This window comes from Chionomys nivalis, chromosome 4 (genome assembly GCF_950005125.1).
Source record: "Chionomys nivalis chromosome 4, mChiNiv1.1, whole genome shotgun sequence".
Classification (NCBI taxonomy): domain Eukaryota; kingdom Metazoa; phylum Chordata; class Mammalia; order Rodentia; family Cricetidae; genus Chionomys; species Chionomys nivalis.
In genome coordinates, this window is record NC_080089.1 from 117,382,117 (window position 1) to 117,405,324 (window position 23,208).

General features: G+C 51.2%; 1 protein-coding gene across 12 annotated transcripts in view; it reads left to right on the forward strand.

Annotated features, from left to right (window-relative positions):
- Trak1 (trafficking kinesin protein 1) overlaps positions 1-23,208 on the forward strand; it is a 103,655-nt gene that overhangs the window by 55,375 nt on the left and 25,072 nt on the right. For all 12 annotated transcript variants that reach the window (XM_057767720.1, XM_057767721.1, XM_057767710.1 and 9 more), the window contains 8 exons: positions 5,593-5,669; positions 14,489-14,605; positions 17,626-17,726; positions 18,429-18,537; positions 20,373-20,451; positions 21,225-21,355; positions 22,228-22,302; positions 22,913-23,050. In XM_057767720.1, coding sequence (XP_057623703.1) covers positions 5,619-5,669; positions 14,489-14,605; positions 17,626-17,726; positions 18,429-18,537; positions 20,373-20,451; positions 21,225-21,355; positions 22,228-22,302; positions 22,913-23,050 — 801 coding nt within the window. In that variant the 5' untranslated portion in view covers positions 5,593-5,618. The remainder of the gene's footprint in view (positions 1-5,592; positions 5,670-14,488; positions 14,606-17,625; positions 17,727-18,428; positions 18,538-20,372; positions 20,452-21,224; positions 21,356-22,227; positions 22,303-22,912; positions 23,051-23,208) is intronic.

Here is a 23,208-nt window from a genome sequence, read left to right on the forward strand (position 1 = left end):
GCTGCGGGTGTTTTAAAGCAGAATATGGACATGTTAAATCAAAGGCATGTGGACATGCCAAACTTTACAGGACGCTTGTTTTGTGAGGCTTGGGGACTTAGTGTTGTGGTGACTCAGCCAGGATTTGATGGAGCTGTAGGCCGAGGCCCACAGGTTCTGGGCCTCCACCCTCCACCCGTGTGAACAGGGCAGACTGTGGGCTTTACTGTGCTTGCTTCCTGTAGATCAAGGCTGCACCGTGGCAATGCTTCTCATTCAGAGGGGCGAAGCCACCCACGTACGGACGGCTCTTGTCTCACACACAGTTACCTGCTCTGCTTCCACGGGCACATTGGAACTTTAGGGTACATGTCTGCTTTAAATGCATATTCCGGATGTCTCAGTTAAATTTTTTTTCTTACACTCATATATTTGTGTGTTTGCACACACACATATGCCTCAGCATGTGTGAGCAGGTCACTTTTTCAGACCCAGGCCAGCTGGCCTTGGTGAGTTCCTGATAGAACATCTCCATTGCCTCAGTGTGTGGGTGCACCCCTCGCGGTCCTGAGTTCCTTGCTCGTGCTCTGTCTCCTGCTCTTGATTGTAAGAAGTGGATGATAAGGTGTAAGTGACAGGAGGAGGAATTCCGAGGATGAGTCCTGGCTATCAAATCACACGTTGTCGAAAACCTGCTTTAATGAAGTGACTTGAAGGTGGGGCAGAGCGCAGGCCGCTCCACGTGCAGATTGGATGGGCAGGCTTGTCTAGCCTGCATTCACGGATGCTGGCTGCATGGTCTTTGAGTTATGTGGAAACAGCATTTTCTTGAGGGGTAGGAATATCTTTGTTGATATACACACCCACAAGTGCACTCATACATACACACACATATACGCACATGTGTAAAATGCTCATTTATGTATTCATGCCAAAAATACATGAAGACACAGGATGCTGACGCTGGCAGGAGGGACATTTCCAGAACCAGGCTGAGCAGCGACAGCAGCTATGTATTTATTCCACCAAAGCAGATGAAGAGTGAGGTCTCCCAGCTCTAGGACGACCAATCAGGCCAGTGTCAGGAGCTTCTCCAGCTTGTTAATGTAATGTGTGACATGGTGACGGGGTACCTTGCAAGGGCAGGTGGGAGTTCCCCACGATCCCACCTTCCGTGCACCGCCTCTCTGCTCCTGATGCCCAGCACCCAGCACCCCAACTTTGCTGCCTTTGTTGGTCAGCATCAGTTTGCACCTTCTCTTCGTTCATCCCAGACCTGCCAGCCTGTGCCTGACCCAGTGACCCCAACCAGCCATTGCTTCCTTCCCTAGAACGGTTTGTGTCTGGGCCTCAGCCAAGGTCACTCCTGAGTTTTGTACAAGTTAGATCTTGTCATCAAGTCCTGCCCACACAGATATGTGGGGTTTGGTGGGGAGCTGGGGTCTGCCAGCATGTATTCTCAAAATCATTTGGGGGTGTCTAAATTTGCATAAACATCGTACACTGAGTTTTGGATCCAGATGCCCCTCAAAACCCCAACCTACTCCTAGGTGTCCCTTGCTCTGGTCAGCCTGTCCAGGGCTAGTCCCCAGGAAGAAAGCCTTGGTCCCTTCCAGCCTTGCAGAGTGGAATCTCCCAGATGCACCACAGCCCAGCCAGCTCCTGGAAGGCATCTCTCTCACTGGACTTCCCCTGCTCTGGGAGTGTGCTCAGAACCTCACTCCACAGCGCCATGACCATCCTGAGACCATCCGTTTCATTGGCAGCCTCTCTTGCTGCTGATGAGCGGGGATGGATTGCTCTTGCTGGCTGTGTCCCAGCCAGAAGAAAGAGCCTACCACGCTCTACCTCCTACTCAGCCTCATCTCAGTCTCCCCGTGTAGGAGTCCCTTTACTGTCACCCAGGAAGGAGCCTGCTAGAAGAATCCAGCAGGTTTAGCACGGGTCACTGGGCTCAGTGTGCGCCTCACATCCGGTCATTCCATACTGGGCTAAATGTTTTATGAAATACAGCCACGCACTGATGCTTCCCTGTGAAGACCCTCTAGTGCTTTCCTGTTGGTCCCTAAGTCCAGGATCCTTAGCTTTTGGGGACTTAGGCCTGGCTGACCTGCACGCTGGGATCACAGGTGGTGCTTCTGTGCCTAGATAAGAAGCCCAGCTCTTGGAAGGAGCTCGCACCCTTGGACTCTTCAAAACAGTCTGCAGTGTCTCTCCTAAGTTGGCCTATTTTTTGTGTACCCCAAGCAGTTCATGAGGCTGGCACAGGATGATGGCATCACTTAGAGTGGGTGGTCGTAAAAAAGGCTGAGGATGTGTACTGTGTGTCTAGCTGGCTGTCTGGCACAGGAAGCAGTTAACGTCTTGGTTAGTATCTGGACCTAGTTTTCTTGTGTTCATTATTATAGAGATTCATAGCTGCCTCTGTGCTTCCCCTTTGGACACATTTTGGGGTGGAAATGCATTATCTGATAGCATGGTCTGAGTCCCTGCAAAGAGAGAACTTCGCTGAAGTTTGTGGTGTTTCCTGTGTAGAAAGTGAAACTTGAAAAGCATAGGCCTTGTTTAGTCACCTACAGTTTAAAGGTCGGTTCACTCTTTTCTAGCTCCTCAGTCTTGATCCACCCCTCTTTTCTGGGTCCTAAGACCCTTAAATTAAGGAGCCTGCCTGGGACCTGGGATTCCGTGCCCCCATCTTCTGTGAAGACCTCCCCCAAGGTCAGGATGCCCTCTGCTCCATTGCACGGGTTCTGAGCACTGCCCTGAGCCTTGCCCTGTCCTTTATGGTGCCCCTCTCTGAGTTTAGGAGCCAGACTGGCCAAGGTTTAGCTCCTACAATACAGCTCATTATGTCTGGCCTGTGATGTCCACCATGTGGGCTCTTCATTCTGTGTTGTTGGAGCTCACAGAGAAGCTGGTTCTGGAAGCCAGGCTGCCCCACCCACTTCAGACTAAGCACGCTTGTGTGCCGTGTCCTCGAGGGCCCCTTGCCTGGGCAGGTGTTGACCTCCCAGCTCTGTGATGGGAGCAGAGGGGAGAGAAAAGGTGACTAGCCCAAAAGTGGATGCCTTGTGTCATTGCAGACAGTTAGGAGGCAAGCCATTATTTTCCAACAGGGGTGGCTGTCATTTGTCCTGTGGCGTAAAAATGCCTACGCCTACCAACCATGGGAATGCTAAGCCATGGGAAGGTCATCGTGGGGGGAAAGGTCAATCAGAGCTCCAGCCGAGTGCCTAGCGTCCCCGCCTGCTTTCCGCTGCGTGCTGTAAGCACAGTCTGGCGATGCTATCTGCTGCTTACACTCATACTTTGCCTTGGTATACACTTAATAAACTCACCCGAGCAAACCCAAAGGACGGCTGTAGTAGATCCTTCTCTAGGCTGCACAACAGACCTTCGCAGCGCCCTTGGCGTCCTCTCCCTGAGGAAGTGCCACCTTCAGGGTTGCTGGGAAGGGCCGATGGGAGGGTCTGACTTTGTAGACACGGAGGTTAACTGCTGTCCCACTGGGTCCATCTCACGTTGACCCTTGCATCTCCCAGCTGTGTGACGATTCTCTGGGCCTGGTTTTCTGATTTGTGCAATGGTGTGAAGAGCCACCTCTCTGAACTGCGCTGAGGATTGCATGAGCTACCCAGCCAGATGTGCTCAGTACCTGACCTCAGTGAGCATGCTCAGTAAAGGGCTGCCGAGCAACCTGTATCCGTCTGTGCACCATGGTCAAATGTGGTCAGCATCTCACTGCACACCATAAAGATGCATTTTTGTTATCTGTTTATTAAGAAAAAGCTTGCTGCTGTTATTAATTTTTCTTAAAACTCAGCTCAGGTACCATGTCCTTATATTAGCCAACTGTATATTTCCTGAATAATATTTAATAAATTTCCCTTACTAGTGTATCATTACGGTAGCTATTTTAGAATCATTTTTAAAGCACAAACAAGAGAATTAAACCTGTGATCTATTCAAATGTTGGCATTTTTGTGGTTGCTCTGCTTTTTTTCCTTTTTGTGTACTATTGTGTGTGTGTGTGTGTATTTCATACAATCCTTGCTTAGAGCAAGCAGTGGCTTTTACTTGGGTAATTGGACTCAGTCGATTGCCCTGAGTCTTGTGGAATGTCCCTGGTGCCCCCAGTGTGAATGGGCCAGCGGTGGGACTGCCACGCTCTGGGCCTGTTCCTCTCTGTGGACCTCACAGCTGCCCAGGAGAAGCTGTGCTAATGGCAGGCACAACAGTCTTCACACAAGAGAGCGCTTGCCGACTTGAACTCCTGAACTGCCCAGAGCAGTTGGAGCTGGACTCCGTGAATGGCACATTAGACGGGTTTAACCCCCTGCTACACATCTCCCTGCTGTGAAAGGTCTGGAGCCAGGCAGTGTCTGCACCTCAGAAGGCAGAGGGATCTGCGGGGGAAGGGCTGGCGGCGCTGAGAGGGTGAGGAGGACCTGGCTTCTGCTTCCAAGGTGCTGATGAATCAGATTGAAAACCAGATTTCGGGCTCTCCTGGGCTAGGAAATCATTCCAGCAGATCAGGTTTCTCTGAGCTCAGCTCTAGGATCAGCTCTGCTTGCACTGCTAAAATATTTAGAGACTACTCAGTTCCAGCGACGCTTCCCCAGCAAGGCTCCGGTGTACGAGGCTTTGGGTCCCAGGTGCCTCTCACGAGCTATCGCTGGATGTGGGTCATGATGAAAGCTTTCGCTAATAGAACTCTTCCCCAGGGTCTGTGTTACACACATCATATCACATCAGTACAGAGTTGTGTGTGTGCATGCGTGTGTGTGGGGGTGGTGCTTGTGGAGGTAAGAGATCAATTCCAGTGTCCTCCATCTCTTCAGCACAGGAATTACAAACTGATACCACTATGCCTGGATTCTTTTGTTTGGTTTTGTTTGTTTGTTTGTTTTTCACATGGGTTCTGGGGTTCTAACCTGGGCCCTTGTGTTTGCTACTTTATCAACCAAAAAGCTTCCATTCTTAGGACACTTCTGTTTAACCCAAAGTGACAGGTTCAAAAAAATTTCCCATTGGTCCTACATCCAAATGCAGTCACTTTGCCCATAGAGGAAAAGTCCAGGGCCTTCCTCGCTGTGCCCATGAGTCCCTTGCCGCTGAGCTGAACAACACTAGACACGTTAGCAGACTAAAGCCGTCCTCCACCAGAAGGGGCCTGAGAGTTTCTGAGCGGCCTCTCATGCTGCAGTGAGCTGTCTGTGGGATGAAACTGTGCTCTGTGTGCATGTATCCGTGTGTGGGTACACGTGTGCATGTGTGTGCAGCAGCCATGGTGGTCATGTTTGTGGTACCCTACTGCTGCTGGTACGGAAACTGCACAGCTGTAGAATCTAGGCCAGGCAGGACGAAGGCTGCATGTGTCCTCGTGAATTTGTCGGTTTAAGGCTGTTGTTGAGTAATTACATGGGCGGCTGCGTTCTGAAAGTGGCTGCCGTTTATGCCTGTGTGGCCGGTGGCTCCTCAGGCCTTCCCATAGTTCACAGTTCAGGACAGTGTGGGTATGACCTCTGGTGTCTGACACCCAGACACAGTTGAGGAGCCTTGGTCCCTGGACTGCCTATTGCCAACTCTCACTGCCCTCTCTGTTTCTTGCAGTTCTCTGCGCCGAAAGAGTTGGCCAGATGACTAAGACATACAATGACATAGATGCTGTCACGAGGCTTCTTGAGGAGGTGAGTGTCGGGAAGGGGAAGGGCTGTTTAGAGGGGGAGGATTCTCACGGGCTCCTTGTCTGTTTCAGGAAGGAGTCTCCCGTTGGGCCCTTGCAGAATATAATCCAATGGTTTCGTTTTGTTATCTATCTATTTTGAGACAGGCTTTCATTACGTAGCCCTGGCTGGCCTGGAACTTGCTGTGTAGTCCAAGCTGACCTAGAACTCATAAAGATCTACCTGCCTCTGCCTCCCATCATGCCCGGTAGCTCTATCTTTTCACTAGTGACTATGTGCCTAAGCCTTTGCAGCTGTTCATTTTGGGAACATGTATTAGATTTGTTGAAATTATTCAAAAAGAGAATCTTGTGAAGCCAAGGCTGTCCTCACACTTGCTGTGTAGCTGAGGTTGGTCTTGAACCCCTTGTACTCTGACCTCTGACCTCCTAGCCGAGATTACAGGAATGTACCATCACGGCCCAGCTGGTACTTTAGATTGGGTTGTCCAGCATTCTGACATTGCAGTATGACATTGCCATACAGGTGTGTTAGCCCACATCCCATAGCTACCCTGGGATGCGTAGTCACTCGGCAGGTTGCAGCTTAGATACTCCTTTTTAGATTTTCAATGTTATGAATTTATGACACAAAAACAGTGCCGTTTAAGTACTCGTTGGATCACCCAGTTTCTGATCAGAGAAACCTAAACTGTGCTGGAGAGGAATAAGTCCTTACCTGTGGCTTCTGAATGTAGTTCGGTGGGTGGGGCAGCATGCAGTGTCCGTGTGGAAGCACAAAGTAGCAGGTGTGTGATGGCCGACTTTGGGAGGTCACTCTGGCCAGTCAGGCTGCACGCCCTCGAGAGACTGTGATGCTCTCAGTTCGTCTCAGTGTTTGTTTTCATTTGGGAGTAGGGACTGTGATGTTCCATAAGGACACATGGCTTCACCCTGTGTATCGGTAGCCAGGGTGAACCGGGCTTCAGAAGAAGTGTTGGTAATCCCCCCCCCCCCCCCCCGCTGTGACCCAACCTGACAGAAACGGCTTGAGGGGGAGGGGCAAAGGCTGTAATTTGTGCTCAGTTTCAAGGAATTTCAGCGCAGCACGTCAGAGGAAGGTTTGGCTGAGAGGCTTCCCCTGTGGTAGCCAGAGCAGGAGGTGGTTGTTCATGGGGGCTGGCTAGAACCTAGACCTAGATTACAACCTTCAAAACTCAGCTCTTAGTGACCTGCTGCCTCCGGTCAGGCCCCGCCTCCTCAACTTGCCACAGCCTCGAAAAACAGCAGCACCGGCTGGGGGGGGTGGGGTATGTGTTCAAAACACAAGAGCTGTGGCGGGATCCGTTGTTCACCTCGGACCCTAATGGTGCCCGCCTTACAACACTGGCCCTCACTATAGCCCTGACCTTCAGTGCACAGGCAGTGTGGGCCTTGTTTTTGGAATCTCAGTGACTCTGTCCCCTTTTCTTTAGCACCTCCCCGGGAAGAGGGGAGTGTCTTGTCACAGAAGGCACCGTGACTGTTGCAGGCAGTGGCAGATGGGACTGAAACAGGCGGGTCCTGACATCACACTCCTGGCAGTGTGGTGGATTGGGGCTCCTGCAGTCCCCCACTATCCACCCCTCGTGTCTGTCTCTCTCTTGCCTTGTTTCTTCCTTCAGTGATATTTCCACTTACCCTGGAACACGTCTGTTCTATTCTGAAGGAGACAAGAACCACTCAGCTCCACATAGGTGGCATCAGGACTATGTGACAGTCACTAGGGATGGCGTTTTCAGATGCTGGCTTCCTGCCTTCCGATGACACTACAGTTGCCGCTGTCTGGTGGCTGGTGTGGGCCAGCGGCAGGCCCACTTGGCTGCACATCAGATTTGGAAATGACATTGCTGGCCCTTCCCTGTGTGATCCATTTCTCCAGCAAGGTCACTGTGGAAGACGTGTTTCTGACATCCACCCCTAGCCCCAGGTCCTTGCAGCCGCCAGATCTTTGAGGGAATTCTCCATCTATACTTTCATCTCTATTCTGGATCTTGGTGGGGTTGCCCTCACCCCCCTGTTCTGTTGTCCTGCTGTTGCATTAATTCTTCTTCTTCTTCTTCTTCTTCTTCTTCTTCTTCTTCTTCTTCTTCTTCTTCTTCTTCTTCTTCTTCTTCTTCTTCTTCTTCTTCTTCTTCTTCTTCTTCCTTCTTATTCTTATTCTTCTTCAAAAAATACCAATCCAAATTCCCACTTCCTCCCCTCCTCCCACCCCCCCACTCCCTCCACACACACTCCCCCCACCTCCCTCCAGTCTTAAGAGAGGGCAAGGCACCCTGCCCTGTGGGAAGTCCAAGGCCCTCCCCACTACATCCAGGTTGAGCAAGGTATACATCCAAAGAGAATAGGATCCCAAAAGGCCAGTACATGCAGTAGAGACAAATCCCAGTGCCATTGTCATTGGCCCCTCACTCTGCCCTGACTGTCAGCCACATTCAGAGGGACTAGTTTGATCCCATGCTCGTTCATTCCCAGTCCAGCTGGAGTTGGTGAGCTCCCATTAGCTCAGGCAAACTGTCTCAGTGGGTGAACCCCTCATGGTCCTGACTTCCTTGCTCATACTCTCCCTCCTTCTGCTCTACAACCGGACCTTGGGAGCTCAGTCCAGAGCTCTGATGCGGGTCTCTGCCTCTGTCTCCATCTGTTGTTGGACAAAGGTTCTATGGTGATGTTTAAGATGATCACCAGTCTGACTACAGGGCAAGGCCAGTTCGGGCACGCTCTCTATTGCTCATCCTTGTGGATTCCTGGGAATTTTTCTAGAGTCAGATTTCTTGCTAACCCCAAAATGGCTCCCTCAATCAAAATATCTCTTTCCTTGCTCTCATCTCTGTCCTTCCTCCATCTCGACTATCCCATTCCCTCAAGCTCTCCCCAACCCTCCCCTTCTCCCTTCCTCTTCCCCTTCTGCCCTTCTACCCCTGCCCACATGCTCCCAAATTTTGTCAGGCGATCTTGTCTGCTTCCAATTTCCAGGTGGATCTATACATGTTTTTCTTTGGGTTCACCTTATTACTTAGTTTTTCTAGGATCACGAACTATAGGCTCAATGTCCTTTGTTTATAGGTAGAATCCACTTATGAGTGAGTACATACCATATTCATATTTTTGCATCTGTGTTATCTCACTCAGGATAGTGTTTTCTATTTCTATCCATTTGCATGCAAAATTCAAGATGTCATTGCTTTTTTACCGCGAGTAGAACTCTAATGTGTAGATGTGTTTCTTTATCCTTCCACTGAGGGGCATCTAGGTTGTCTCCAGGTTCTGGCTATTACAAATAATGCTGCTGTGAACATAGTTGAACAAATGCTTTTGTAGTATGATTGGACATCTTTTGGGTGTATTCACAAGAGTGGTATTGCTGGATCCTGAGGTAGGTTGACTCTCAATTTTCTGAGAAACCGCCACACTGATTTCCAAAGTGGTTGCACAAGTTTGCATTCCCACCAGCAATGGATGAGTGTTCCCCTTACTCCATATCCTCTCTAGCTAGCATTAGTGTTTTTGATTTTAGCCATTCTGATAGGTGTAAGATGGTATCTCAAAGTTGTTTTGATTTGCATTTCCCTGATAGCTAAGGATGTTGAACATGTCCATAAGTATCTTTTGGCCATTTGAAATTCTTCTGTTAAGAATTCTCCATTTAGTTCCGTACCCCATTTTTTAATTGGGTTATTTAGAATTTTAATGTCTAATTTCTTGAGTTCTTTATATATTCTGGAGGTCAGTCCTTTGGTTGATGTGGGGTTGGTGAAGATCTTCTTCCATTCAGCAGGTTGCCTTTTAGTCTTATTGACAGTAATTCTACGGGTGCTCTTGACAGTAGATGCTGTTGGAGTCGAGGGACTGGTCCTGAGATCCCAAAGGCTTTCCACCCCCTCCCGGATGGGACTCAGCTTCTTTGCCTGTTGTCTTTGCTATTCTTGAATCTCTGGTAATACCGCCTGTTGATTGTTAGGAGGACATTTCCACTTTCAGAGTCACCTGGGCCCTGCTGCCCTGCTGCCCTGGGCATCTCTAGCCTAGAGGTGTGGTACATCCTTGGCTGTGGTGTATCTGAGGTCTCACTGTGAGGTGTTCCATGGGGTACTAGCCTAGAGGTGTGGTCCATCCTTGGCCGTGGCGTATCTGAGGTCTCACTGTGAGGTGTTCCATGGGGTACTAGCCTAGAGGTGTGGTACATCCTTGGCTGTGGTGTATCTGAGGTCTCACTGTGAGGTGTTCCGTGGGTACTACCCTTCTCTCTGCTGTGACAGCCAAAGGCCACTTCCAGACCTGGGTATCTTGTCCTTTGTGCGGAGGCCCTGTGTGAAGAACTCTCTTTCAGGCCAGGCTTGGTAGTGCGTGCCTGTGATCTCAGCACTGGGAAGGCCCAGGTAGAGGAGGGTAAGGAGTTCAAGGTCATTCTCAGTTAGCAGTGAGTTTGAGGCTAGCTTGGGCTACAGGAAACTGTCTCAAACAAATTTTCTTTAAAAGAATTTACTTTTCCCTGGTTAATTTTCTGACTAAGCATGGTTGTATGAAATATGAGCCCTCCTTTTTGGAAGTATTTGATTAGAGGGAAGAATGTCATATCTCATTGGAGCAGTTTCTCCTCTTGGCTCTCCATAGTGCCTTCCTGCTTTATTTTTGATGGGCATTCACGTCTGCACCTCTGTGTTTTATAAATAGCAACTTCCCCCTTTGTCCTTGCTCCTGATGAGACATCACAGGGAAGTCCCTGCCTTCCTCTGGACCTGGGCGTCTTGGAGTCTGACTGCCACTGCCAGTCATGTGACCGTCACCCCAGGCTGTTCCTGCTGGGCCCTGTGCCTCTGTTCAGGAATGCTGCTTTGCACACCTGACCTGCCGTGTTCAGGGTGTGCAGGGTTTGCCCAGGCTGTACAGGCGCAGCTGTAAGCTGTGTGTCTCTCTGTGTGTGCTTGTCCTGACTGGTTGTATTGGGAACGTCCCAGAATCCGTCTCTGCCCCAGGAGCAGCTTTCCATTGGCCATAGTTTTTCTTTTTATCCTAAAACTGGTGAATGGAATGAGTCACTGCGAAGCGTGGGAGTCGGCTAAGCCTGCAGGAAGAGTGCCAGCCAGCCAGTGTGTGGTGCTAACCAGCGCCAGGGTCAGGTTGTGGGCTTTCAAGCTACCTTGATTCATTTCTCAGAGAATGAAGAACTAGATTTTGACTGGCTTGTTCCAGGGCCCGAGTTAGCTATTTATAGAATCCGGTTGTCACTGAGGTTAACGTCGAGCTCTTTTCCTGGCTGTTTTCTTGATTTTGGAACTAAATATTTAGGAAGCGACTCGTTACTCCCCCCCACACACACACACCGCTACACGCCCATGCACACACTCTCACACACTCACCCCTGCACACACTTGTATGCATATACCTTGCCCCGTACCTGTGATTCTCACAAGAAGTCTAAGTAGCCTGTTGCCTGGGTAAAACTCGGCAGAGCCAGGCGTGGCTGTGTGTGGGGAGGGATCTGGAATTCAAGGTCAGTCTGGGCTGCACACCCAGACCCTGTCTCTAAACAGCAATAACAGACACCCAAAGACAAGCTAGACAAGAAGACTGGAGGTGGACAGCAGCTTCAGGTGTTCCTGTCACCCAAATGCAGTTCTCTGTCCCTTGCCTTTCAGCCTGCAGATGACGTGCCCTGGGTAATTACTATACAGATTAGATTTCCAGAGTAGGCCTGTGATGGCTGCTCTCAGCAGGGCCAAGAGCAAGAGGACAGAGGCCCTTGGGTGTGAGGTGTGGTCACAAAGGCTTCCTGTGTGAGCTCACTGCCCTCTTGTTCTCTGTCCTCATCTCTCCTAGGCTCCAGCCTTCTCTGTCCCTTGGGAAGCCTTGTTCTTCATGTCCTCCAGTGCTCCTTGCATTTCTGCCTTCCGTGCTCCCTGCTCCACTGCCTGCTGTGCTCCCTGCCCCACTGCCTTCCATGCACCCCACGCCACTGCCTGCCGTGCTCCCCACTCCACTGCCTGTAGTGCTCCCCGCTCCACTGCCTGCCGTGCTCCTTTCATTGAGGATTCACATCTGTGCTTGTAGGAAGTTAGCAGCTTGGTTGGGGCGATGGCAATGAGGAATGGGGTCACGAAGGGAGTATAAGGAGTTCTCTGCGCCCGCTGACCATACCGTCTAGACTGGGCAGTTGTCCTATCAGAGAATTTAGCAGGCCTGAGTTGGACTTAGGGAGGCCACACTTTTACGGAGAAGTGGACATCATGACTGCGGTTTTAGCTGCCGATAAGAGGGCTGGAACCTTTCTGATTTATGCTACTCTCGAGTCTGCCTCTGGGGACTCAGCTCTGGGCTGAGTCTGGGTCTCACATTCTCCACGTCCTTCCCTCAGCGAAGCGAAGCTCTGAGTCTGAGAGGTGACAGGGGGTGAGGAATACCCCCTGTGGCAGGGCTGAGCCTCCCTGATTGCCTGGGCTGTCACTGTGTCCCTTGGCCACGAGGAAGCCGGGTAGGGGAGCGTACAGGGCGTTTGTGGCTGAGCTTCCATACGCGTATGACCAAAGCCTGATCACGAAATGGCACCTGAGCTATGTGGGAGGCATTTTGATATTTTTCTTTTCTTTTCTTTTCTTTTCTTTTTTTTTTGGATTTTTCGAGATAGGGTTTCTTCGTAGCTTTTTGGTTCCTGTCCTGGAACTAGCTCTTGTAGACCAGGCTGGCCTCGAACTCCCAGAGATCCGCCTGCCTCTGCCTCCCGAGTGCTGGGATTAAAGGTGTGCGCCACCACCGCCCGGCTGATATTTTTATTTTTGAGCTGCTGTTTTTCATTTAAAGCAATGTAAGAAGTCGGTTTGAACACTGTTTTCAGTGAGAGGCTTACTTAGAGTCCATCGAGTCCCAGAGGAGCAGGTCGCACTAGGCCCCTCTCCTCTAACTGGGGCCTGCTCATCTCAAAACAGAGTTAGAAAGTTAAATAACCCCCTTCGTGATGAGCATTTTTGATTTTCTTTAATTTTTTTTTAAAAAGGCTAATTTTTATGTGTATGTGTGTTGTGCCTGTCTGTGCACTGTGCCTGGTGCCCACTGAGGCCAGAAGAGAGCGTCGGATTCCCTGGGACAGGAGTTCCAAAAGGTGTGGGCAGGCTTGTGAGTGCAGGGACCCGAACCCGGATCCTCTGGAAGAGCAGTCAGTGCTCTTAATACATTCTGCTACGTGATTGAGCCCGTGGTCAGGAAAAGGGGTGCATCTCAAACTCCAGATTGTTCATTGCATAAGGCCAGGTAACCCAGACCAATGATTTGGGGAATTTGCAAAGAAGTCCCAGCTTATGGGAGAAGAGGACAGGAATTTCTCATGACCCAGAACTGTAAAAATGACTGATTTTCACCGAATCAGCACACCGTCCATGTTTGCCTTGCTCCACACTGGATCCCCGTCTGTATAATGGTGTGCGAGAAACTGATCCATTTTCTCTATCTCTTGAACCTTTATTATCTTATTTCCAATGAACAGGATATCAATCGCAATTATTTTAGTGATTTCTCAGCTTACCTGTGGTTATGTAGTCTGAGGTTTGAACAAAACTATAGTGCTCCTGATTCTGGAGAAAACAAACATTCAGGCCGTGAGGGTAGTTAGAGCCTTGTGTGGCATCAGAGCCCCACACAGTCGCTGCTCCAGGCTGCCACTTCTGTGCTTACATTTCCTAGAGCAAATGACAGGTCTAGACTGTGAAGTGGTGTGGTCTCCTAGAACGGCTTTTGTCTTACCAGCCTCCCATCTACCGCATGCAGGTGAATCTCATGGAGATGGATTTGGAGTTGGCATCTGTCCCCTACCTGGGACATCTCTCTTCCCACAGAGGCAGTCATGTCTTTGTATGGGCTGCTCTGTCTGACTTTTGTCTTAGCAAAACATCTTGTTTGTAAACCAGCTGCTACAGTTTCTCTGCACTTTGAAAATTCTTTTCTAAAAATAAAGTTAAATAAAATTCAAATAAGAAAGTGAAACAAGCAAAACAAATGCACTTGCTTCTGAGTTCCTTTACACATTTTCATTTCGTGGGTCAGAGTGGAGACCGTCTGATGAGAGCTAAAGAGGCCTTCGTATGTCAGTCATTCATTCTATTCAGGACCATTCATTCACCCACCCATCCATCCATTGACACCCTCACCCTGTCCATCCATTTATTGATTCATGTGTCTATCATCCACCTACGTACCCACCCACCCATCCATCCACCCATCCATCCATCCACCCACCCATCCATCCATCCACCCATCCATCCATCCATCCATCCATCCATCCATCCATCCATCCACCCATCCACCCACCTACCCATCCATCCATCCACCTACCCACCCATCTACCCACCCATCTACCCATCCATCCATCCATCCATCCATCCATCCATCCATCCATCCATCCATCAACCCACCCATCCACCCACCCATCTACCCATCCATCCATCCATCCATCCATCCATCCATCCATCCATCCACCCACCCATCCACCCACCCATCTACCCATCTACCCATCCATCCATCCATCCATCCATCCATCCATCCATCCATCCATCCATCCGAGTCAGTGTGCTGGCTCTCAAGTGGGGGAAGTGTTATCAGTGACTAAACAAATAATTTTTCCTTCCATGTCCTTGGTTTCCATCAACTCTCCCTGTACCTGTACGACCGAGGTCATCTTGATTAGGCACCAAATACCTGGATGGAGAGTTGTCAATTATCCCACAGTTTTGGGGTACACCCATCTGACACTGAGCCCTGTTGGCTCCTCCAGGATGCACAGGGTTAAGTCCCCATTCTCCCTCTTGTCCATCACAGAAAGAGCGAGATTTGGAGTTGGCTGCACGGATCGGCCAGTCATTGTTGAAGAAGAACAAGACCCTAACTGAGAGGAATGAACTACTGGAAGAGCAGGTGGAACACATCCGGGAGGAGGTGAGGACCCCAGCCTGGGAGTTGTCGGGAGTGGGTGGGAGCATATGTGCAGGCATAGGAATGGCTTAGACCTCAGAGAGCCCGGACTCTAAGTGTAAGAAGCACACAAGCCCATAGAGCAAGCAGGTGAGGAGCCAGGCAAGGAGCCAGTGGCCCTTAACATTACTCACTCCTTACATCGATACAACTGTGTAAGTGTGAGAGAACAGTGGACACCACAGCCTGCAGTTTCCATTGAACACATAACCGTGTAAGTGTGAGAACAAGGCACACCACAGCGTGTGATTTCCATTGTACACACAACCGTGTAAGTGTGAGAACAGGGCACACCACAGCCTGCGGTTTCCATTGTACACACGACCGTGTAAGTGTGAGAACAGGGCACACCACAGCGTGTGATTTCCATTGCACAAGCTCATGTTTTCATCTTAACTCATGGCTGTCAGGGGAGATGGGACAGACTGTCTTGGCATCCCGAAAGGGAACCTACAGTCACGAGGTGTAGCACGATTAAGAAAAACCCAGAGATAGACTTTGGGGTTCAGCCTGAAGATCAGAAAAGCAAAACAGCCAGTCACTGTCTCTTACCTCTACCTCAGTCTGAAATGGCCATCCTGCCTCCAGGAATCTCAGAATGAGATTGTGTCTAAGGGCTGTCTTCTCCCAATCCTCTCTAGGGCTGGGTTTAAAGGCGTGCACCACTACTGCCTGGTTTCTATGGTAAACTAGTGTGGCTACTGGGATTGAAGGTGTGTGTGACCACTGCCTGGTCTGTAAGGCTGACCAGTGGGGCTCTTTTCCTCTCTGAACTTCAGGCAAGCTTTATTTATTGAAATACAGATGAAATATCACTACAAGGAGGAAGGATGCTCCTTTCCTGGAGTGAGGTATAGACTGTGTGGAGACTATTAGAGTCAGATGGAGTTGAAAAAACGGGTTCGGGGCTTAGAGCCTAGCGTCCTCTGTGGCTCCTTTCCCCTCGGCCTGTTTTCCTGAGGACTTTTCCTCCTCATCCTTTCTCACTGTCCCTCAGGAACTTTCTTGGTGGGAAAGGGTGCTTTTCCTTGACCCTACGGTGTAGTCAGTCTTTTTCTTTTTCCCATTAAAGCCATTCCTAGATTGAGTTTAGTGTTTTAAGTCAACCTGTAAGAGAGGGTCTCATCTCCAGCTTGCTGTCTGAGATGGTAAACTGGAAGGCTGTAGTACTGGGGTGGTAAACTGGAAGGCTGTAGTATTGAGATGGTAAACTGGAAGGCTGTAGTATTGGGGTGGTAAACTGGAAGGCTGTAGTACTGGGGTGGTAAACTGGAAGGCTGTAGTACTGGGGTGGTAAACTGGAAGGCTGTAGTATTGGGATGGTAAACTGGAAGGCTGTAGTACTGGGGTGGTAAACTGGAAGGCTGTAGTACTGGGGTGGTAAACTGGAAGGCTGTAGTACTGGGGTGGTAAACTGGAAGGCTGTAGTATTGAGATGGTAAACTGGAAGGCTGTAGTATTGGGATGGTAAACTGGAAGGCTGTAGTATTGAGATGGTAAACTGGAAGGCTGTAGTATTGAGATGGTAAACTGGAAGGCTGTAGTACTGGGGTGGTAAACTGGAAGGCTGTAGTATTGGGGTGGTAAACTGGAAGGCTGTAGTATTGGGATGGTAAACTGGAAGGCTGTAGTATTGAGATGGTAAACTGGAAGGCTGTAGTATTGAGATGGTAAACTGGAAGGCTGTAGTATTGAGATGGTAAACTGGAAGGCTGTAGTATTGGGGTGGTAAACTGGAAGGCTGTAGTATTGGGGTGGTAAACTGGAAGGCTGTAGTATTGGGGTGGTAAACTGGAAGGCTGTAGTATTGGGATGGTAAACTGGAAGGCTGTGGTACTGGGGTGGTAAACTGGAAGGCTGTGGTACTGGGGTGGTAAACTGGAAGGCTGTAGTATTGGGGTAGTAAACTGGAAGGCTGTGACTGGGAAATGAAGGTGTTCTTGTCGTCTGTGGCCCAGGGGAATGGCTTCAGTTAGGGAGAAAGCACATGGGCTAGGATATCCTTCTGAGCAGAGGGACACGCCACCTAGGATTCGCCCCCCTGACCTCCTTCCATGGCCATCTGTGTGAGACCCCCTCGGCCTGCATGAAGGATATCCCACCCTGTAGGATGCAGATGCCCTGCTTCCCGGGAGAAACTCTGAATGGGAAAAGTCTGGGGCCATGCTTCTCTTTGGAGAATTATTGAGTGATCCCTCTAGGTAAGAGAGCCCTTGCACAGTATATAATCCAAGTAGATCCTCCATGAAGACAGAGTCCACTCCCTGTGTGGGGTAGGAAAGCTGGAACAAGCCCCAAACCACATCAGAAAACAGACTTCCCATTCTCCTTCACGGCCCTGGTCCTGTGCTTATCAGTATTGGGTGCTGGACGGGCAGATGAGAAGTTTCACAGTATCCACTGCGTATCTGAAAGCCTTGAGCCAACATCAGCAACATTTGCAAAGCCCCCCTCCCCCCCAGCAGTCAGCAGCTTGGCTTTCCCCAAGTTTCTGCTCGGTAACCATTGTGTGCAGAGTAGTGCCTGACCAGCTTGGCCAGGGACACTGTGAGGTGTGCTGGTCACACGGCGGAGCTGTGGTTTCCTAAGTGGCAGCCTACCTGGAGTGGGCACGTGCTCAGATCTGCTCTGAGAGGGCATCTGACAAAGCCAATGGCCTCTCTTGTTTGTATTGTGGCTCATTGTTCTGGCCACTTGCCCAGCTGGTCATCTGGCCACTTCCAAAGCCAATAGACAGTCTCACCCCCACCCCGGTGATCATTCCAGAACCTTCTACTCCTCTATCTGCTCTTCTAAATAAACATGCTGCACATAGTTTTCCACCCAGACGTCCACCCAGACGACATTGATTAGGTTTTTGTTAAATGGGGTCAGACTCAATGCCTTAAAATTTCAAGTAGCGAATCAGTCCCCATGTAGGGTCTGAACACGGGGACGTTGCCACCTTCCAGAGAGCTTCAGCCTGCTCTCTGCTGTGCTCATAGGTGTCTCAGCTCCGACACGAGCTGTCGATGAAGGATGAGCTGCTTCAGTTCTACACCAGCGCGGCCGAGGAGAGCGAGCCCGAGTCCGTCTGCTCCACCCCGTAAGTCACCATCGCGGTCCCTGGAGCCCAGGGGCAGATGTCCGTGGAGGCCTCTAGGCAGGGTCACCAGCAGCTTGGCTTCCCCTCCGAAGGCCTCAGATGCAGCCTTCTCACGCTTCAGTGGGAGTCCCAGGGCAGAGAGTTCTGTCTCCTTACAGGCTCCATTGCTGGCTTGTCAGAGCAGCCTGTGTCCAGCACATTCATGGGATCAGGGCGGGCTAACACACAGATCCCGGAGCCTCACACTGGGGGGCCCAGTGACTACTTTGGGGTCCCAGCTCTGTTGTGACTCAGAGGCCATGTTACTTCACCCTGTCTTCACTGCAGAATGGAGCTGTTAAGAACGCTCGGGTCTCAGGGTTATGACCCTGAGTTTATACATGCGGCCTACATAGAGCACTTGCTTTTGGATTTAATTATCTGTGTACATTGGGGGATGACACAGACCATGACTTACAGCTTGCATGTGGAGCTTTTAGGAGTCAGTTTTCTCCCTCCGCCATGTTGGTCTTGGCCCTGGGCACTGAACCATCTCACCGTCCCGTAAAACATCCCCTGTGACTCTGTGCATCTTAAGAGTTACACGAACTCTTGGAATTGCATTGGTTAATTAAGCCAACCCTACCCCACCCCACCAAGCTCCTACACCTTTGGGGTGCCCCTTCCTGGTCTCCTCCCTGACGGAGCGCGCTCTTCTCCCAGACTGAAGAGGAACGAGTCGTCCTCCTCCGTCCAGAACTACTTCCACCTGGACTCCCTTCAGAAGAAGCTGAAGGACCTCGAAGAGGAGAACGTTGTACTTCGATCCGAGGTGACTCGCACCCCATGCTGTTGCCCCCTTGGAAGGGTGGGGTGTCTCCCTGGCAGCAGAAGCTGCGGTGGCAGTACTATCTGCATAACGTCCATCTGCAAAACTCCGGCTGAGCTTGTCCTCCCCAGCCAGGGTGTCCTCCCCAGCCAGGGTGTCCAGAGGCAGGCTCGGCCATGTGTGGGTGTTGCTTCTGGGCTGTGTGAAGACTGAGGAGTACAGTCTTTCCCCATGGTGTCCCCGGGCTTCCATAGTAGAACCTGAGCAAGGGCCTGAAGGCTGGACTGACGCCAGCTGTTACATTACGAGGTCCATATTTGCTCCTGGATGACCACGTACCAGAACGTGGAGACGGTTTTACATTGAGAAAGGTTGAGCCAAGGCGGCCTGGGAACTTGGGCTTCTGAGTCTTTCCTATAAGGAGAGGAAGGAGCTGTGCCAGGCACCATCTGTGTTGTTGCTGCTGCTATGGTTGTTGTTGTAAATGCGGTTAGTCTTCACAGCAAGGCCAGCAGCTGGTTACGCTGAATCCCGTTTGCACCAGGCTGTAGGGCGTTTGAAGATGTCAGGGTTAATGATGACAAAGGCCGGATTTGTGCCCTCAGCTCGAAGCTCAGCTTTTTCTCCTCTAAAACCTCTGAGGAGACCAGATCTGCTGCTTTCTTTCTTACTTAGCACTGGACTCATCTGTAGGCAAGAGAGGACACCACCCTGTCCGCCAGGCCCTGGTCTGTCAGGCTGGAACTGTGAGCCTCCCTAAACTGGCTCCAGACTCCCCAGTGCCCCTCCAGAGGGGCAGGCCATCTCACACTGGAAAGAACTCCCTGTCTGGACCTTACAAGGAACTCTTGCATGACCTGGCCTTGTAGACCCCACACCTGCCAGCCTTTTATTTCTTACAAATGGGAACTACGAGGCAGGAAAACCAATGATGTCACCCCGGCTTAGTCTGCTACCCCGTGACTCTGAATGCTGAGCCCATGCCTTTCAGCTGCAGGCTGGGGACTGCCCCAGTCCGAGGCACCCAGCCCCTCTCTCCCAAGAGCTAGCTGAAGGACTCTGATCCAGGTGTGGATTCCCGGTGGCCCATGTCTGCCCACAGAATTTTCATGTCTGCCTGTGGCCCTAGCCCTTGGAGCCACCTGTCATTAACTCCTGCACTGAGCATTTCCATAGCCGGCTAGACCATTGTCTTGCCTTGTTTTCAGCAGGAGCAAACTATCTAGTATGAATAGCTAGCTATGTGCGCTCTCCCCCCCACCCCCGTGTGTGTCACATTTGTTTTGAGACAAGGTCTCACTATGTAGCTCTGACTGTCCTGCTGAACACACACAAGCAAGCAGCAAACAGATCAACACGCCTTGGCCTTGCAGGGGAGCGCTTGTGCTCACGTCTCCGTGCAGCGCCCTCTGGTGGTCTTACAGTGGAGCGCTTGTGCTCACGTCTCCGTGCAGCGCCCTCTGGTGGTCTTACAGTGGAGCGCTTGTGCTCACGTCTCCGTGCAGCGCCCTCTGGTGGTCTTACAGTGGAGCGCTTGTGCTCACGTCTCCGTGCAGCGCCCACTGGTGGTCTTACAGTGGAGCGCTTGTGCTCACATCTCTGTGCAGCGCCCTCTGGTGGCCTGTAGCCTTCAGGTCTCTCCTTTGGGAACATTTCCGTGACCTCGGCAGAGATTGCAGATGAGGTGTCTGTCATGGAAGGGGCGATGGTGGCAGGTGCAGAGACGTTGAAGGGGAGCATCCCAGAAACTGGGCTTGCCCAGCTCTGTGCATGGCCCCAGTCCACCTGCCAGTCCTGATTGTGTGAACACCGTTCCCTGACTGAGCCTCCTTCCACAGGCCTGTCAGCTGAAGACGGAGACCATCACCTATGAGGAGAAGGAGCAGCAGCTGGTGAATGACTGCGTGAAGGAGCTGAGTATGTCTGCCCCCTCTCCCCCATCCCCCGCCTCGCTCCTCTTCTCAGATGCTCCCATCCCCGTTCCCACCAGCCCATAGCTCAGTGGCTTTTTTTCTGAAAGCAGGAGGCCTCTGGCAGACTGTGTGCCCCATTTGTGCCCCTCTGCCAGACTGTGTGGCAAGTTTTGCCCCATTTGTGAATCGAGAGCCATGTTCACAATGAAGAGGATGTTTAATTTTAATGTGAACTTTGTATTGGAATATTGGAATTATTGATGCTCAGGTTAGGCCCAAATCAGTGGTTTGATTTGGAAAAAGGAAGGGCAGAGTTCTCAGCTTTGCTGTTCAAATCAGTGATGTTCCCCATCCCTCTGTTGTAAGTTTCCAGGAAGAGAAAGGGTGTTTCGGTGAAATGAAACACAGTCCACATTCACGTATAGTAAAATGGGCTTCCACGCCCCACAGAGTGTCATGGTGTGGACCTGTCCATGGTGGAACATTGGAGTTCAGCCAAGTGCAGTGTGTGCCGCTTCCAGCTCCCTTCCTGGGGCCGGCAGACCTGCTTTGGGGACAGCCTTCATCATTAAAATCAGCCATTCTAGGAGGGACGGCCCACGTGAAGGCTGGGCCCTTCTCTTTGTAGCCCAAAGGAGCCACATCACCACTTGGAAAGATGCCCACTGCGACTCCCTTCGCGCCCATCTCTACTCCTCCCCGTTAAGAGCGTATTCACGCTGTGCTCTGGGTGTGCGTTTCCAACACAACCACACGCTTGTCGTTCCTTCGTCACAGGGGACGCCAACGTCCAGATTGCAAGCATCTCAGAGGAGCTGGCCAAGAAGACAGAAGATGCCGCTCGCCAGCAGGAGGAGATCACACACCTGCTGTCGCAGATCGTGGACCTACAGAAGAAGGCAAAAGCTGTAAGGCTTCTGTGTCCCTGGCTGCACGACAGTGGCCAGGCTGAGATGGCGCTGGTGGCTACTGGGGAGGGTGGTTCCCTACCTGAGCCCCGCCTGCGGTTCTTCTGGCTTACTGCGCTCAGGAGCCAACCCCACTGCCCCGAATCAGCAGAGGCTTTCTGATCTGTAAATTAGTGGCCTACATAAAGCAGTGCTATCCATATGGAGTCTTGGGCTCTATTCTACAAATCGTGGCGCACGCTGTTGGTTTTTACTCCTCCCATCAGATGTAGTCCGTGGGAGAATGGTGTGCCTGCCTGATTGATTGGTTTCCTGTATAGAGCTTTGATTGGAAGGAGGAGAGGAAATGCCACTGATGAGGAGAGAAAGAAGAAAACACAGAAAGGGGAGGGGAGAGGACCAGCCCCAGAGAGCGGCCATGCTCTGGAGGTGGGGGTTGGGCCATGGAGAATAGATAAGCAAAGAAGAAAGATTTTGCCTTCAAAGTTACATGAAAGGGGACCTGCTGCCAAGCTGATGGCCTGAGTTCCATCTCCAGAGAACCAACCCACATAAGTTGTCCCCTGACCTCCACACTGTAGGCAGACACACACACACACACACGTATGTGCACGTGCACCCCCCCAATGAAAACATTTTATAAGGAGTGTCTTTTTAAATCATATGAAAGGTGATGTTGTGCTCCAGGGCCAGGTGCATGCTCCTCTGTGGACAGGTGCATGCTCCCCTGTGGACAGGTGCCGAACTCGGTAACCAGACAGGGCTGTTGGGTCAGGTAACCAGGTGGCGGAACTGGCGGACAGGTAACCAGAGGGGAGAGCTGGGCTCCTCCCCGTGTCTTACCAGGGGTGACTTGTCTTTACCATGTTTAGTGTGCGGTGGAAAATGAGGAGCTCATCCAGCACCTAGGCGCTGCCAAGGATGCCCAGCGGCAACTCACAGCAGAGGTAGGTGCCCCGCCCCCATGCTCTAGGGCCTCGGGTTCCAGGGAAGGCATAGTCATTGCCCACAACAGGCCTACGCCATTTCCCTCAAAGCAAACATTTTAATGTCACATCAGCATGGTACTGTTTCACCTGGGTTCTGTGCCTGCTGCCTCTTGTGGGTCTTATAAGCCAGGGAGGCTGGATTCAGTGCCAGCTCAGGGCTTGGCATATTCTAATTCCCGACAGACACCAAGTAGGTGAATAAAATAACCACAGACGTGTGAAGAGCTGTTCAAAGATAAGTCTTGAATGTGGGCATTGTGGTACATGCCTGCAATCCCAGTCCATGAGTGGTTGAGGCAGGAGGATTGCTATGAGTTTAGGCCAGCCTAGGCTACACAGAAAGCCCCTGTATCAAACAGAAATGAAAGATGCAGCCAGAAACTAGGGTAACTGGTTTGCCCTTTTCTACCTAGTGTCTATCCGCTTGCCCACCGTGAGATCTAGAAACCTTCCCCAGGTGGAAGGCCAGGCCAGCCTTGTGGGTCCAGCCATGAGGTGCCGGTTAGATGGTTGTGGGACTGGGGGTGTGTCACACCGGGCTGCTCACCCTCTCTGCCTTCTCCTGCAGTTGCGGGAACTGGAGGACAAGTACGCAGAGTGCATGGAGATGCTTCACGAGGCACAGGAGGAGCTGAAGAACCTGCGGAACAAGACGATGCCCAACACCACGTCCCGGCGCTACCATTCACTGGGCCTGTTCCCCATGGTAAGTGGTTCTCCCTTGCCCTCTGTCCCCTCGACGACCATTCACTGGGCCTGTTCCCCCTGGTAAATGGGTTCTCCCTTGCCCCTCTGTCCCCTAGACGATTGCCGGGGCTTCGTGTCCCTTGCTGACCACTGGGCATGCGTCTTTCCTGTTTGGAC